This window comes from Erigeron canadensis, chromosome 1 (genome assembly GCF_010389155.1).
Source record: "Erigeron canadensis isolate Cc75 chromosome 1, C_canadensis_v1, whole genome shotgun sequence".
NCBI lineage: Eukaryota > Viridiplantae > Streptophyta > Magnoliopsida > Asterales > Asteraceae > Erigeron > Erigeron canadensis.
The window spans coordinates 23,683,195-23,701,046 of record NC_057761.1 but is presented as its reverse complement, the minus strand read 5'-3'; the positions used below and the strand labels follow the sequence as shown (position 1 = coordinate 23,701,046).

At 36.9% G+C, this 17,852-nt stretch overlaps 1 protein-coding gene across 1 annotated transcript; it reads right to left on the bottom strand.

Annotated features, from left to right (window-relative positions):
• Window positions 1-252: 252 nt before the first annotated feature.
• LOC122578490 (IAA-amino acid hydrolase ILR1-like 5) lies at window positions 253-6,932 on the bottom strand. The gene is made up of 5 exons (XM_043750467.1): window positions 6,521-6,932; window positions 5,625-5,750; window positions 4,707-5,021; window positions 3,403-3,531; window positions 253-769 (listed from the first exon to the last, which is right to left on the bottom strand). The coding sequence occupies exons 1-5, from the start codon at window positions 6,872-6,874 to the stop codon at window positions 395-397; spliced, it is 1,299 nt and encodes a 432-aa protein (XP_043606402.1). The 5' UTR covers window positions 6,875-6,932; the 3' UTR covers window positions 253-394.
• Between the last annotated feature and the right edge of the window lie 10,920 nt (window positions 6,933-17,852).

The following is a 17,852-nucleotide window of genomic DNA, read 5'->3' as shown; positions in this document are numbered from 1 at the left end:
TGTAACGAGACAGCCTGAACTGTCCAAAAGCTACAATAATATGTGACGAGATAATGACAGTTATATACATTTAATCAGAGTACAAGTTTTTTTAAAATGGAAGTCATTATATTACATGTCACGCTCGAAAGTAGGGGGTAATTGCATAAAAAGGTAACCAACTTCGTTTTCATTCATACAAACCCTCAATCATCCTAAGAAATTGGATATCAGGTAATTTTATATCTTGACATAACATAACCGATACACTACTTTTGACATGGTAATGTGTATTGATTTTGTTTCATTGAAGTACTTGAGAAATTTAGCAACAAGGGTTGGATGAAACAAAGTTGATTACATGGACTATACAAAGTTTATTCAAATAAAACATGAAAGTATGCACCTTTTTGAACTATGAAGGGAGTTGGTGTTCACTAAGATAAGTCTCTGCTATGGCAGTGTGTAATGCTGCTCCAATAGGAAGAACATCTTCATCAAGATAGAAATAAGGCGAGTGTGGGGAGTGAATTGAACCAATATCCTCATTACGTATTCCAACTCCAAACATTACTCCAGGAATAACTTCTTGATAGAAAGCAAAGTCTTCACCAGCCATAACCTTTTTCGACAATTTGACTCCCGGTGGACCGAGTAACATCGCGCCTACCTGGTCCACATGCTTGTTTAAGGTTTCATCATTGATGGTGGCTGGATAAGGAGGGTACTCATCTTCTTTCATGTCAACCGAACCTTTACATCTATGAACAGCTGCCTGTCCTTCAACCACCTGACAAGCCATACACCACATGGAATATCATGTGATTGAACAATTCAAGTTGGTTACAAGTCTCTCGGCGTTTTTCATTATCACTTAACTGTTACGGAGTATCTTTCTACTAGACTTTTGAATTATAAACACAGTGTCATATACAAGGGTATCTGATTACATAATACTTAAGAGTGTCTTTCTAATAGTAATTATGTCATATCGAATAATCACAATCAGATAATCAGCTTAAATAAACCGGGATATGGAAAAAAGTGTTGATTTCATGGTGCTTATGTTATTTAAAATTGTAATAATATGAAAATTAGATGTTTGAGTGTTTGGTGAATTCTGACTATCTTAGAAGTTAAAAAGATTAAATGACCACAAGTTACACTTCTGAGGAAATTAGTAGAAACAGTTTGAATGGAAATAAAAGTCCCTCATTAAGTATCTATATTTTGTTAGGCCAGAAATACATCAGCATTAGTCATTAGGGAATGTTGGTATTTTCTTAACTATGGGTCTACCGTCTACGGGTTTCTCTAAGTATGGATAGGAGAAACTAACTCATTATGCTTGAAATACTATGGAGCTAGAGTTCATTACGGATCATTGAGAGAAAACCAATTTCAGGAAAGCAAGCAAGTTTCGAGAGATAGCCAACCTCTCAAATAACAGCCAACCAATTTTATGCCGTATTGTGTTTGCTAGAAAAATTATGTTCACTAAAAATCTTATGCTGTATTGGTAGTTTATTTTATGGGAAATGATTAATCTTCCTAACCAAATAGCCTAATAATCCTCTTATCATTAGATGATGACACGTGGAAAAACCAGGAGGCATGATTAGAAAAGAGAATTAATGGATACCACATAAAAGTGATCGGACCACATCATAGTTACCATTTAAACCCAGTCAATTTGAAGCTAACTGATTATCTATAACTGAAGTAATCAATCTTCCATGATCATTATGAAAAATAAATCTGAAGTTGTCATGTAGTATACTAGTACAACATGAAAATTGCTGTCGCTAAACTTTAATGAAAAGTTTCTGCATTATTTGTATGTCTTCAGGGTATTAATATAATTTGTTCATAAGAGGGTTTAGATTTTGTCAGCCTGATCGATGCTTTTTGAAAGAGAAAATTTCATTACACCACCATGTGGTTTGCCATTTTATCAATTTTCGCCCCCGTACTTTTTTATTATTATTATTACATCACCCTGTGGTGACTTTTTGCTTCATTAGGCACCACTCCCTCTAACGTCTGTTTATCGTCATCCGTTAACCCCCTCATGTGCAGGGTATTTTAGTCTTTTTACCTCTAAACACTCTTTTCATCTCCTCTTTTTATTTTCCAGATCTAACACCTTCTGTTAATATGAATGCACACACACATATAGTCAAATCTACATCTCCATCAATTCTTATTCTATACAATCAATATATCCATATCTATATCTATTTTCCCAAATCAATTTCTAAATCTTATCCATCCTCATATCTCTCTCTCACAAGAACAAACTTATTTCTCTGCAAAAACAAAGTAACAAACAATGGAAAACAAAATTCATAGCTTACCACCACACAAAAGATTCAACCTTAATTTTGCATTAAGATTTGACCCATGTTTTACTAACTTTCTAAGAAACATGAAGAATCTCCACCACTCCCATCAATTTTTTGCATCATCCTTCTTCACACCTCCGCCACCTCCATCATCCCCACGACCCCACCACCACCGGCATCACCCACCACCACCACTTAATTAGCTCCGATCAGCAACCGTGAATCACATATAGAAAAGAAAATGGCAGTCATCTCCATGTTTCTGTTGGTGGGTCTCGTTCAAACAGAAAAGAAATTAAACAGAGGGTGAAATTAAACAGAGGAAAACTGACCAATATGCCCTCATGTGATCGGGTTAACGGAGACTAACAAACATCCGTTAAAGTGAGGGGTATGTAATGAAACAAAAGGTCACCACAAGGTGATATAATAAGGAAAAAAAAGTACAGGGGCAAAAATTGATAAAATGACAAACCACAGGGTGGTGTAATGAAATTTTCTCTTTTTGAAATAAAGTTATTTTATAATCTACTTATCTTTAGTTTGAGAAAAGGCAAACTTTATATTCTCTGATTAGCTTACAACAGGAGTCTAGATCATATAAATATTAAAGTATCTAATGCTGGTTGTCTACAAGAAGGTATATAAAAGTAATGGGTTTTGTTATGGAACTTAGTCAACTTACTAGCCACGTAAGACATTAAAAGCTGGCTCGATTACACTTTTGAGCACCTTTTTGACTGGATGACTACAATTTTGCGGAAGTTGTGATGGCGTGGGCATGTTTTGCTGACGTGGTACAAAGAGATCTTATTTAATACTTAACTCTTGTATTTAATTCTTAGAATCGGCATCGGAAATAAGTGACAAATATCAGAAAGATATGAACACGTCATCACACCGAACTATTACTAAAGTTAGATTATTGGCAAAGTTTCGGATATCCGTTATTCGGGGCCAACTTTTAACGCTCGTATAAGTTCCCCCAATTAGGACAGATGAAAAAGTAAATTCTTAATCTAATAAAAACCTCAATATAGCATATAATAAAGAGCAGAATCTAAGATTTGGAATATACCTCTTTAACCCTTTGCTGAAGACGAATCAATCCTTCGGTTGTAAAACTCCTGAGTGTTCCGCCTAGTTCAACATAAGGTGGAATGACATTAAATGCATCACCACCCTTGACAAAAGTAACTGATAGCACCTGCACCCAGTTCCAAGTATCAGCATAGAAGTATTAGATATTGTCCATAAAAACAGCCATAAACATGTCAAACATCGTAAAATTAACTTGTTTCAAATAAGCATGCATATCTGAACTTTCTGATTTTCTGCATACTTGTGTTGTTAATAAGTACAAGCATATGATATGCTGACTTTGACAACCTACGAACTTCACTATAATTTATGAGTGACGTCATATTTTGGCTTACACCACATTTACTCTAAAAAAGATCGATACAAGAAGTAATGATTTCAGAATCCGGACTACGTCTTGGTACAGGTGGAATTCCAACCCATTTACTTGTGAATCGACCAATGATGGTTTAATCTTTATCTGGACGGGCCAAATTGGAAAAGCTTGGTGAAAAGGGAATGGGTCAAATGAGTCAAATAAAATCCTGGCTAAAAAAAACATGTTGTATGCATCCAATGGGTGATGGGTCAAACGGCTATATTGCCCAAAGTCCTTTTTCTTTACAAATAATATTGACTGTAGTAACTGTTAACATCTTGAAGAAGGACAAAAAGTATCTACAAGTCAAACAAACCTAACCCGTCCTGTTTCAACCTTTACCTATTTGATCCGTTACCAAACTCGTGACCCACACATCCTGTTACCTATACTTCTGAGATACAATGACAATTTTTTGATCATTAATATATGTAATTTGAATTCAATTTAACAACCCAGTTATGTTAAATCACTTACAATCTCCATTATATCCAGTAGCAGTATCTATTCTGTACATTAAGCTTAACTTCTTTTACCTCTCATGAAACATGTGTAATACATGTTTCAATATCTACTTTCGCACAACAAGACTTTATTGTACTATCACCTACATCTACTTCAGTAGACAGAGTCTGCCAAGTATGCTTTAATTCTGTATCTACTCAATTTGTATTCCTCCATGCGACAATAGTCACAGATATTATTCATGGAAGCCATAACTTATAACATATACTATCATCACTAATACCGCTGGATAGGATATTCAGGTATACTATTATTTTCTTTACTGTCACGTTTTTAGGGGTAGTGTATTATTCTCGTAATATAAAACACAACATAAGCTTCAGCTTCATGCATTTAGCATATGAACGATATATCTTTGTAATACACTTATACTAGAAAATGACTCTGTTGGCACATACTTGACTATGAAGCGGATCTAGTTCTCTAGAGATCAATTGTTGTAAAGCCAAAATAATAGACGATGCAGCAAGTACTGGATCCACACTGGCATGGGGTTTGGCAGCATGACCACCTTTACCTTCAATTCGAGCCACAAAGAAGCATACAGCAGCCAGCATTGGTCCTGGAAGGGTTGCTATAGTTCCAGTGGGAATCGATAAATCAACATGCATTCCAAATATAGCCTCTACGCCACCAAGTACACCCTCTTTTATCATATGTGATGCACCAGCACCTCCCTCCTCAGCAGGTTGGAAAAGAAGTCTAACAGTCCCCTTTCAGATTAAAACGATTTAGTTGGTTAGTGATTCACTAAATTCAGTAGGATAGAACGTGGAATTAATATCCTAATCATTACACACCCAAAAACCATTTTTAGTTTGAACTTTGAAACAACTAGGTTTCTTTAGTTACATGATACAGATAGGGTTACACATACATTTGTAAGGGAGTGTTTAGAGTGAACACTGCAAGTAATTAGTTTATAATGCTTCGACAAACAGATTATTACCTTTTTATATCTAAATACTTATTTCCATCTTAATATAGTTTGAGCCATTTTCACAATACAGATTTCCTTTTTCTAGAAAAAACACTGTTGATCATTTCACAATACACCTATTAGTTAAAAAAATGAGCAAGTTCATGAAAAACTTAAACCGCTTATTATCTGGTTATAGTTATACAATATAATCACATCCAAACATTCTCTCAGAAAACACGGGTATTACAACTGACCGTCAAAGTGTGACTTTTACAATATCAATAAATCCCTTTCAAAAATGCCAATTCAAACACCCCTAAAACCAAATTGATAACCATCTAATAAAAGCCGGTGTCTACACTTAACCATAAAAACCTTTTACATAAAAACATACCTTAAGTTTGTCTTTTCTCTGGTTAAGTAGCTTAGCAGCACCAAGAAGCATAGTAGTATGAGCATCATGCCCACATCCATGCATCAGACCGTCTCTTTTACTCTTATGTTCCCATTCAACCAACTCCTATATATTCCGACATACATATATTAGCTCAAAATCAAATTTGTATATTAAACGTAGGGCTAAGGGCATCAAATTGTATTCAACTTTCAAGTGTCTATTATATGTGACTGGCCTTTTATAACTTGTAAACCACTAACGTGGTGCCGGTTTTGATGACATGGAAGCCACAACAATAACACGCACAAGTTTAATACATTTTCGTGTGATTAACTCTTAGGTCAAGTTTGAAAATGTATCCAACCATAACCTGAAAATTTACCGTATTCATCCAACCTATAACTTTTTATACAATATATATCCAACTTTCAAATATCGTTATTGTTTTTTTTTTCTTTTCTGGACGACAAAGTTCATTAAGCCAACCCAATAAGTGCAGTGTGCAGAGGTGGTTCAACAGTACAATGGGGCTAGGCGATCGTATTAGACTCCCAAAATTTTACGGCCTCAATATTTTGTATACTAGCCTTATTGTTTGGACTTTTAACTAAGTACCATTATATAATTTACATTGTAGTAACACATTTATTGATTTCGGATCAGCATCTGAATCTTATTATTATTAGTAGTTCAATAACATAAGTCGAGCTACTCGACTTTCATTTTTGATTTTTTAATTTACTTTAATTTATATGCTAATGAACTAGGCCCCCCAAAACTTATCTCGGTTAAGGCCTTCAAAAACCTTAAGCCCGCGTGGCACCCCAAATTAATAATTTAACACAAACCCCAAATTAATATATGTGTGTATATGTATATATATATATATATACCTGCAAAGGGAGGGCATCCATATCAGCTCTAAGAGCAACAAAAGGCGGCAACCCTGTACCGATATCGGCAACAACACCTGTTTTTGCAATTGGGTATTTATATGAAATATTAAGTTTATCAAGTTCATGTCGAATAAGACCACTTGTTTTATGTTCTTGAAAACGGAGTTCAGGGTGTTCATGTATTTGTCTTCTGATTGAAATTAACCAATCTTTGTCTTGTTTTACTGCGGTTAAAAGCTGTGTTTTGTAGTCTTTGATATCATCGTTTATGATTTGAATTGATAAAGGAAGGAAAACACATAACAACAACAGGACAGTAAATAAACTGGAAATTGGAAGTTTTTTATTCATATTTTTAACCAGAAATGATTAAGGTTTGATTCTGGAGTGTTTGTTTGAAAGATTAAAAAAAAAAAAAAAAAACTTGCTTTCAATTCGTTTCTTCGTCCTGCTGTCTCACTCATATTTGACTTGCTGCTGTTTCCCTTTCTTCTTATTATTATTCTTAGGAAATGATAACGAGCTATCATTAACAATTTATTATATGCTTAAAAACTTGTACATTATATATTAAAAATAATACATTATATATTAAAAACTGCCTCTTGATTTTCTTAACAGTAAGGTACAAATTTTAGTGCACCCAAGTAGTTTTTACTGACAACCCTAAGGGTTGTCACTAACAAATCCCTTATTTTTACTTTACTAGCTTAAGTACTGTCACTTTAAAAAAAGTTACAAATTAAAACTTTGAATTTGATAAACATACATAGCTCTTAAATTTTACATAACTTTCCTCTGAATTTTACATAATTTTCCCCTGCTTTATCTAAAATAGGTACTACATGTTTTACCTAACATTTCTCCTTTTTAATTTTTAATTTAATCAATTATTATTTATTCTATTTTATAAAATAATACTATATTTATTTATACTATTTTATAAAATAACAATACTTTATTTTTGACTAATATTTTCACCAAAACAACCTTAAGTTATTTTCACATATATTATCCTCTTAACTTAATGATTAAATTACAAATTATTTATCTGTTTAAAATATATATATTAACCATCTAAATCAATCACATTTACATCAATTATTTACCCTATTCGGCCCCACCTCTACCATCAACAATCACCTCCACCAACACATCATCATTGTCACGATCACCGCCACATTGTGAGGGTACTATGTTAGTTATTGGAATAGGAAATTTGCAGTATTACTAACGAACTGTCACCAAAAAGACTTATGTTAACTGTTATTCGAAGGTACTCAATGAATATAAAGTTATGCGTTCGAATGTCACAAGAAGTTTTTTCAAAAATAAAAGATAAAAAAAAAAAGTTGAATTTTTCATGAATTGAAGATTTTCATAGGCCATCTCCAATGGTATACTCAGTTTGTCCCAACACACTGGTCCGCTCAGCAATACATGTAACATCCCGAACTTTTCATGTTTGACTTGTTGACTTGACTGTTAGTTATAGTTTGCGTTAAGTTATGTGCCCTAAACGGGATTATGTGATTAAACGCTTATGTGTTTAATATGTTATGATAACTGTGAGTAAAACTAAAGTAACTAAAAGTAAAGTTATGATAGTCAAGTGCTTGTTGGGTTGATAAATGTCCTGGTTAATAAGTTAAGCTTAGAATGCGATGTTTTAGAAGTTGAGGAACTTAAGATGACAAAAGGAAAGTGATGGCCATGGGTTTAAGAGTTAATTAGGTTTCCCTAATTCTCAAAAATCTGTATCTTACGTGTGTGTGAGCCCCAAGCCACTCCCCCTTTCTTTTAAAGCAAATTCCCTCCAAAACCCTACGTTTCTTGGTGGTTGATTGAAGTGTGATCAAGATCTTTCGTCCTTGTGATTATATACAGGTAATATAGATGATTTTTCTTTGATTGTTGATGGTATGAGTCAAGCAAATAGATTAGAATCTGGTCTTAGGGTTTTGGGTTGGTTTAATTGCAATCTGTAATCAATTCGAGTCATTCGCGTGATTAATAGGTTTTATAATGATGTTAAATGTATCAAGGATCAATTGGTGTTTTCAATGAGTGATTTTGGTCTTCTTTTAAGTGTATATGAAGTTCATAAAGCCTGGAGATGTGTTAGAATCGAATGGGAGTCGAATTAGGTTAAAGATGAAAATTGTCGATCTGGTCATCAGTCTCGACGAGGGCAACATTCCCTCTCGATGAGATCAGTATGGCTAGTATAGGTCTGGAGTTCAATCTCGACGAGGTCACTATTTTCCCTCGATGAGATCAAACATCAGAAAGGTTTAGGGTACTTTTAAGTCTTTAGTTGATTTACTTCAATCGTTCTTGTACCTTAGGTTGTCGGGAACATTTGTCAAGCACGATAAACTCGATTGTGATTGTTGAGTACTCCATTGAGGTAAGATACATGACTTTTCTCACGCTGGAAGCACAACAAAGGTAGCTTTCTATAATTAACTTCTTAATCGGATTATCTTATATGTGTTGGGTTTTCCGGGTTATGTGGGAGGTTATATGGGAATGTTTGCATGTTGATAAGATGACGTTTAAAGTAAAGGTAGTTAATTGCATGTATAGTGTGATGATTACAATGATGTTTCCATGAAGATTATGATATGTGTTGTTGAAATGATTTATGTTGATATGTTGACGTTTAAAGTAAAAGTAAGTATGTGCATATAAAGTATGATGCTTATAACTACGTCGCCCTGTTATGTTTATGATATATGATGTGATGTTGATAAAGTCGTTGTATGCCTAAATGTTGATATGTGATGGCTTATATGTGCACTTAAGTATAAAATGTCTAGTTCACTAGATATACGAAGAAATGTTATGTGATGTGCACGTTAAAGAGATTACACGTTGAAGTAGGTGTGAAACTCATTAGGTAATGAATATACCTAAAGTTAAAGTAAAGTAAAGATGTTGATAAGTGATTAGTTTAGGTGAAAGTGTAGCCGAAACTAATAAAGATAAGAAGTCTCGAGCATAGGTTGTGTTAAGCTTAACCCGTGCTAGTTGAAAAGCTAGTTCGTACGTGGTCGCTTGAGTGGATACCTGCGGCATAGTTATGTTGATCTAATAATTCCGAATGGAGTGACTAACCATCAAGACGGGATACTATAAGTGGTCGTTTGAGTAATTTCTTGCTGCATAGTTACGTTGATCTAGTATTTCCGGGTGGAGTGACTAACCACCAATGTTAAAAGCATCAGGAATGCTCAAAGTTGATTAAAGTTGATAAAGTTGATTAAGTTGATAAAGTTCATAAAGTTTATTAAGTTGAATAAGTTGATCAAGATTATAAGAAGATATGTCGTTGATAGGTATGATGTATCGTTGATAGGCACAATTAGGAGTAATTACTCTACATGTGCTAATATGTATAAGTGAGATGTTTACGTGTATTATGCTAAGTTATGAGATGTTGATTATGTTGAAAGTATACGATGATATGATATGGGATATTGACCAATTTGTAAGATATGTTGATATGTTAAAAGATGTTCATTAAGTTGTATGTACTCGTTGATGTGATATGAAATGTGAAGGAACGTGGGAAAAAGGGAAATATGGGTTGATTAATGATTGTTGTGGATGATATATAATGTGATTATGTTTTGATAAGTAAAATATGACGAAGTTTTATGAAAGTAAAATGAAGAACGTTTTATAAATGTGTGTATCTTACTTAGCTAATCTATTAGCTAACACTTGCTTTTGTAAAAATGTTGTGTCCTTCAGGATAAGCATGTTTGAGCTAGGAAAGGATTAGTTTGGTGAGATGGGGTAGATGCAATAAAGAAGACTAGCATAAATGGTTGAATACTTAGACTTCCCTTAGCCTATGTTTCGGCTACTTTATTTATATTTATGATACTTGTAATGATAAATGACATTTATGTTGGTGCCCCAACTTGGATTTCATTGATATCATTTTGATGATGCGCTCGGTAACACAATTTATTGAAAGTACCAACCGTATCGGTTGTGGCAGTTTTTAAGTGATCTTATTTTCGCTACATTTTAAACGCCGTTTGGCAAAAGTTTTTGAAAAAATTCAGGTTTTTAAAATGACGGGTGTTACAATACATCAACACATTGTTCCAACATACTGAACCAACAAACTGAATTCATTTTGTCTCCAACCCAACTAGGGATGGCAATGGGGCGAGGATTGTCTCCAACGACACGACTCGATAACTCGAAAACACAAAAGTTTTATATATATATATATATATATATATATATATATATATATATGCCCCACTGCGCCGCAGTGAGGTCGAGTGCTCCCACTGCGCCGCAGTGGAAATTCTCGGGCCAAAACTGGAAGAACCCCCACCGCGCCGCAGTGGGCTTGGCACGCTCCCACTGCGCCGCAGTGGCCCACAACCCAACAACATCAAACTTTGCCCACTTTAAGACTTAACCAAAACCCTTGAACCACAACCAAAATTATAAGAAATTACATTCCAGAATTGAAAGTAAGAGAGTTAACCCGAAAACATTCATATTTGTCAAATTAGGTTGATCCATGATCGACCACGCAACCATATGGGTCGATTACCCATTTGACATGCTACAACCAAACCAACTATCCTTATCAACTATAAAAGACATGAACATGACCATTTACAAAACATATCAAAATATGGCCAATAACAACCAAAATGTACCATGAGCCAATGTCAAGAGGGACAACTAGGTTTCTAACCAAATCATCGTCATTCGCCGGGAATGACCTAATTACCTTCAAGACGTCCAAAGATCGCTTCAAACTCTAAATCAACTATCTTCAAACAACACTCACTAGTTCCTTCCTCCGGAACTACCTATATAAGAGGGTAAACATCTAAAATATAAGCAAAGGCTTAGTGAATATACTTGCATACATTTACGAATACGAAGGAGGGCATAGTACAAGGACTTTCACATGTAACCTATGGCATCGTCATGTCACATTTACATATTCACCTTGCACACAAACAATACATATATGGATCCATATAAGCTAAACGATCATAACAAATCATATCTATCGGGATTCTTAGGCCCCGGAGGTTCTTAGGCCTCATAAACAATGCCCCACATGGGCTTAACGCCGAACCAATTACCATGCTTGGAACATTCACATCTCATGGTAATTGGCCCAACGTATACATAAAGGTATGCAAGAATACTCACCTCCTTCGCAATAAAGAGAATAACGCTAACAACAAGCACAAGCAAGCTTCAACCTAAAATCGTATCGAAAAAATGCATAAGCTTACATTCAAAACTTGACTAGTTCAACCTAGCCATTCACAATCACTAGCCTTTTCTAAACCCAAAACCCAACCCATTTGTCATTGAGTTACTTTCATCTTTAACTATAACATTAGGTAGTTCAACCTACTATTTTCATTCACACAACAATAACTAGTAATGTTCATCTTTTCTTACAAACTCAATTCATCACATGAATTTATCAATTTCATTATCAAACACATCTTATAACTCAATGACAACTAGGTTAACTAAGGAATTGGAGAAAATGAACCATACTTCATTTTCTAGCAAAATCCCCCAATTTGGTTCATCCATGAACCCTAATTTCAGAAGAAAGATAAAACTAAATTAAGGGAATTCAGTACCTCAAGATTCAAAGAGCTAAATCAAGACTATAGGCTACAATTCCTTTTTCTCCCCTTTTTCCTCTTGATTTTCAGCCGCCACCCAAAATCACCAAAACCCTAGCTTGTAAATTCCTAATATAGGTGGAGATGATTAATGATTTTGTTCTTGATGAACTACTCTTTGATTTTGAAAGAATATGAGAAGGAATGCATGAAGGGAAGAAGAAAATGAGAGTGGAAGTATGATTCATACTCAAAAGAAGATGTCTGGCACTTCCTCGACTATGGCAATCGGCTCTTCAATATAATTCAACTTATTATCAACTTCAATCGCATTCAATGGTACATAGGAAGACTCATCGGCAAGGCATTTTCTAAGATGTGACACATGAAAAGTAGGGTGAATTCCCGATAACTCTTCCGGTAACTCCAAACGGTATGCGACCTTGCCAACCTTAGCCACAATCTTGAATGGGCCAATAAAACGAGGGCTTAACTTTCCACGCTTTCGAAAACATAACACACCTTTCCATGGGGAGACTTTCAACAACACACGATCATCAACATTAAATTCAATTGGCCTTCTTCGTTTATCCGCATACGACTTCTGTCGGTCTTGAGCCGCTTTCAATCTTTCCTTGATCACATCTATCTTCTCAATGGTTTTCAGCACCACTTCCGTGCCACCTATTTCTCTTTGACCTACTTCTCCCCAGCAAATTGGAGATCGACACTTCCTTCCATACAACATTTCATACGGTGGCATTTGAATACAAGAATGGTAACTATTGTTGTATGAGAATTCTACCAAAGGCAAGTGAGGATCCCAAGTGCCCCCAAAGTCAATTACACAGGCTCGAAGCATGTCTTCAAGCGTTTGAATGGTTCTCTCACTTTGGCCATCCGTTTGTGGGTGATAGGCGGTGCTAAGCTTGAGCTTGGTACCCATATCTTCATGAAATTTCCGCCAAAAGTGAGAAGTGAAACGAGTGTCTCTATCTGAAACAATGGAGATAGGAACTCCATGTCTAGCTACAATTTCTTTCACGTAGATCTTTGCCAACACTTCGGATGATGATGCCTCCCGGATAGGAAGAAACAGGGCACTCTTGGTTAGTCTATCAACTATCACCCATATTGTATCAAATTGATTTCTAGGGGTCTTGGGCAACTTTGTGACGAAATCCATGGTGATCTCCTCCCACTTCCATTTCGGTATTTCTAACGGTTGCATCATACCATAAGGCTTTTGATGCTCCGCCTTCACTTGAGCACAAGTCAAACATTTCTCAACGTACTTCACTACATCACGTTTCATTCCGGCCCACCAATACTCCACTTTTAAATCATGGTACATCTTTGTGGCACCGGGGTGAATGGAATACTTGGATTTGTGAGCCTCGCCAAGGAGAACTTGCTTCAACTCACAAGAGAATGGGATCCAAATCCTCCCAAAACGTAAAGTAAGGCCACGGGAATCCTTAGCGAAATATTGCAATTGGCCTTTAATTCTTTCTCTTTTAGGATCCCGTTGCAAAGCCTTCTCTTGAACTTCCCTAATTTGATCCAAGAAATCGTTAGTGATCAAAACCCAAAGAGGAGAAACGAATAGGGCATGATGAGAACTCTTCCGACTCAAAGCGTCCGCTACTACATTAGCCTTCCCAGGATGATACAAAATCTCGCAATCATAATCCTTCAAGAGATCTAGCCATCTTCGTTGGCGATTGTTGAGATCTCTTTGCTCAAAGAAGTATTTGAGGCTTTTATGATCGGAATAAATGGTAAACTTGACTCCATAAAGGTAATGGCGCCAAATTTTCAAAGCAAAAACCACCGCCGCTAACTCCAAATCATGAGTGGGATATCATTTTTCATGCTCTTTCAATTGTCTAGAAGCATAAGCAATAACTTTACCTCGTTGCATAAGAACACAACCGAGGCCATTAGATGATGCATCACAATACACCACCATATCTTCAAGACCATCGGGCAAAACAAGAACGGGTGCTTGACATAGCCTTTCACGAAGTTGTTGAAAGGCCATGTCTTGTTCATCTTTCCATTCGAACTTGATATTCTTGCGAGTTAATTTGGTCAAGGGAGAAGCTATTTTAGAGAAATCTTGAATAAAACGCCGATAATAGCCCGCTAAACCAAGAAAACTCCTAATCTCCGACGGACTCTTGGGTTGCTCCCACTTCATCACCGCATTAATCTTAGCCGGGTCTACCATAATTCCTTCACTATTAACCACATGACCAAGGAATTGTACCTCCCGTAACCAAAATTCACACTTGGAGAACTTGGCATAGAGCTTCTCCTTACGAAGGGCTTCCAACACCTCCCTTAGATGAACTTCGTGATCGGAAGAACTTTTGGAATAAATAAGAATGTCATCGATAAAAACAATCACGGACTTGTCAAGCATGGGACGACAAACACGATTCATGAGGTCCATGAAAGCCGCGGGAGCATTAGTAAGACCAAAAGGCATGACAACAAACTCAAAATGGCCATAACGAGTACGGAAAGCAGTTTTGGGAATATCTTCTTCACTTACCTTGAGTTGGTGGTAACCCGAACGAAGATCGATTTTTGAAAAATATGAAGCCCCTTGAAGTTGATCGAATAAGTCGTCGATCCTAGGCAAAGGATACTTGTTCTTTACGGTTACCTTGTTAAGCTCACGATAGTCGATACACATCCGCATACTTCCATCCTTCTTCTTTACAAATAGTACCGGTACACCCCAAGGAGAGTTACTCGGTCGTATGAAGCCTTTGTCTAACAATTCTTGAAGTTGTTTCATCATTTCTTGCATCTCCGTTGGAGCCAAACGGTAAGGAGCCTTAGCAATGGGGTGAGCCCCCGAAATGAGATCAATAGAAAACTCAACTTACCGTTCAGGAGGAATGCCCGGCAAGTCTTCGGGAAAAACATCGGCGAAATCATTAACAATAGGAATGTCTTGGATTATCAAGGGTTTCTTCTCAACATCAACGATGTGAGCAAGGTAAGCATGGCACCCATGCGATATGTAACGCTTGGCACGAGCAAAAGTGCACACGTGTATTGAACGCTCTTTCCTATCACCATAAACTACCAAATCTTCACCCTTAGAGGTCTTCAAATATATCGCTTTTTCATCACACGCGATCTTGGCGTTGCAAGAGCTCAACCAATCCATGCCCAAAATTATGTCAAACTCTCCCATTGGGAAAGGAATTAGATTAGCTTGAAAGAGTTCCGACGAAATTTTGATCTCACACCCCTCATACACAACCTTCACTAATTCTATCCTACCATTACCAACCTCAACTTGCAAAGTACTTTCTAAACATGATTTAGACACGGGAATAACGTGAATTACTCTAGTTGCAACAAATGATCTATTCGCTCCCGAATCAAAGAGAATACGCATAGGCACATTATATACAAGGAATGTACCTGTGACAACATCATTGGTGTTACTTGCTTGCTCCACGGAGAGTTGAAAGGACCTTCCCCTTTTATTCCCATGGGTTTGAGCACTCTTCCTCTCTGCCTCCCTTCTTCTTTCTTCTAACCTCTCCTCCTCTGTCAATTTTGGGCATGAGCTTCTCATGTGGCCCTCTTCAAAAGCACTTAAAGCATATAATAGGTCTTTGAGGTTTAGACCTACATTCCCGGCTTGTGTGCCCCGGCTTCCCACAAGTGTAACAGCCCTTGTCCGCCGCTCTACAAGCCCCCGGATGATTCTTCTTGCATTGGCGACAAAATGGGACATTTCTTTTATTGGGGTGGTTCCCGGGACTGCCCTCTTGTCTAGGCCGCTTGCTTGGAGAATTTACATCTTCATACCTTCTTTTCAAAACACCTTCATCAACTCTTGACATCTCAATCTCATGATCCCGAGCCACATCCGCCAACATGGAGAATGACTCCATTTGGCGCAAACTAATTTTCTCCCGGAGATTCTTCCTCAGCTTCAAGTAAAATTGCTCTTTGAGCAACTGGTCGTTTTCAAGGAATTCTGGACAAAATTGATCCTTGTCCAAGAATTGAGCTCGGAATTCATTCAAGGTCATGTTGCCTTGACAATCATTGAGGAATTCACTCCTCAATTTGGTTACCTCGGCCTCCGACTGAAATTCTTTGAAGAACATATCTTTAAATTCGGGTCACTCAACATCATCTAGTGCCCCCTTCTTAATAGCCAACAATCCATCCCACCACCTCTTTCCACTATTCCTCAACATACCAACCGCAAAGATCACCTTCAAATGTGAGGGACATTGGCTAGTACGGAATGCCCCTTCAATTTCTGAGATCCACCGAGTACAAACAATAGGATCCCGATCACCGTGATACTCGGGTGGGTGACATACCTCAAAATCCCGAAAAGTGAACTTTTTCTTGTAGGCTCTTTCCCCCGTAAATTCCACCTCCTTTTCATCTTCGGTTTTCTTGCCTTTATCTTTGGCATCACGCTTCTCAAATTCCCGTTGCACATTGATTGCAACTTCTTCTTTAATCATTTGAGCGATGTGATCATTCACCGCTCCCTCCAAGGTTTGATTCAATCTCTTGAGTAAGATAGGAGTATATTTTTCTAATGCTCTCCCTATTTGATCCGATATATCCATGCTAGCCTCATCAAATACGGGCTCCTCTTCTTCATTGTGCTCGATTTCTTTATGACGGAGTTGCTCTTCCATGCTATAATAAGAAAAAATGAACTAATTTAAGCACACGACCTATTTCTCCTCACGAGCTATGGTCGAAACCTATAACTTTATACTAGACCGTTCCAAAGTTTGATGCGGTTGGTTTATAAATTTGTTAGTACTTCAATCACAATAAGGCCGGCTTCTTATTGTGCTTTAATACTAGCAAATTCATAAGCTAACATCATCAAACACATATTCGGGTCCCATATAAAATTTCTAATACCTAAGGTCGAGTCTCAACTACGGTTTAAGTCTAGGCACTCTCCATACGAGGGAATACCTAAATCCCTTAAACCTTGGCTCTGATACCACTTGTAACGACACGACTCGATAACTCGAAAACACAAAAGTTTTTTTTTCTTTTTATATATATGCCCCACTGCGCCGCAGTGAGGTCGAGTGCTCCCACTGCGCCGCAGTGGAAATTCTCGGGCCAAAACTGGAAGAACCCCCACCGCGCCGCAGTGGGCTTGGCACGCTCCCACTGCGCCGCAGTGGCCCACAACCCAACAACATCAAACTTTGCCCACTTTAAGACTTAACCAAAACCCTTGAACCACAACCAAAATTATAAGAAATTACATTCCAGAATTGAAAGTAAGAGAGTTAACCCGAAAACATTCATATTTGTCAAATTAGGTTGATCCATGATCGACCACGCAACCATATGGGTCGATTACCCATTTGACATGCTACAACCAAACCAACTATCCTTATCAACTATAAAAGACATGAACATGACCATTTACAAAACATATCAAAATATGGCCAATAACAACCAAAATGTACCATGAGCCAATGTCAAGAGGGACAACTAGGTTTCTAACCAAATCATCGTCATTCGCCGGAATGACCTAATTACCTTCAAGACGTCCAAAGATCGCTTCAAACTCTAAATCAACTATCTTCAAACAACACTCACTAGTTCCTTCCTCCGGAACTACCTATATAAGAGGTAAACATCTAAAATATAAGCAAAGGCTT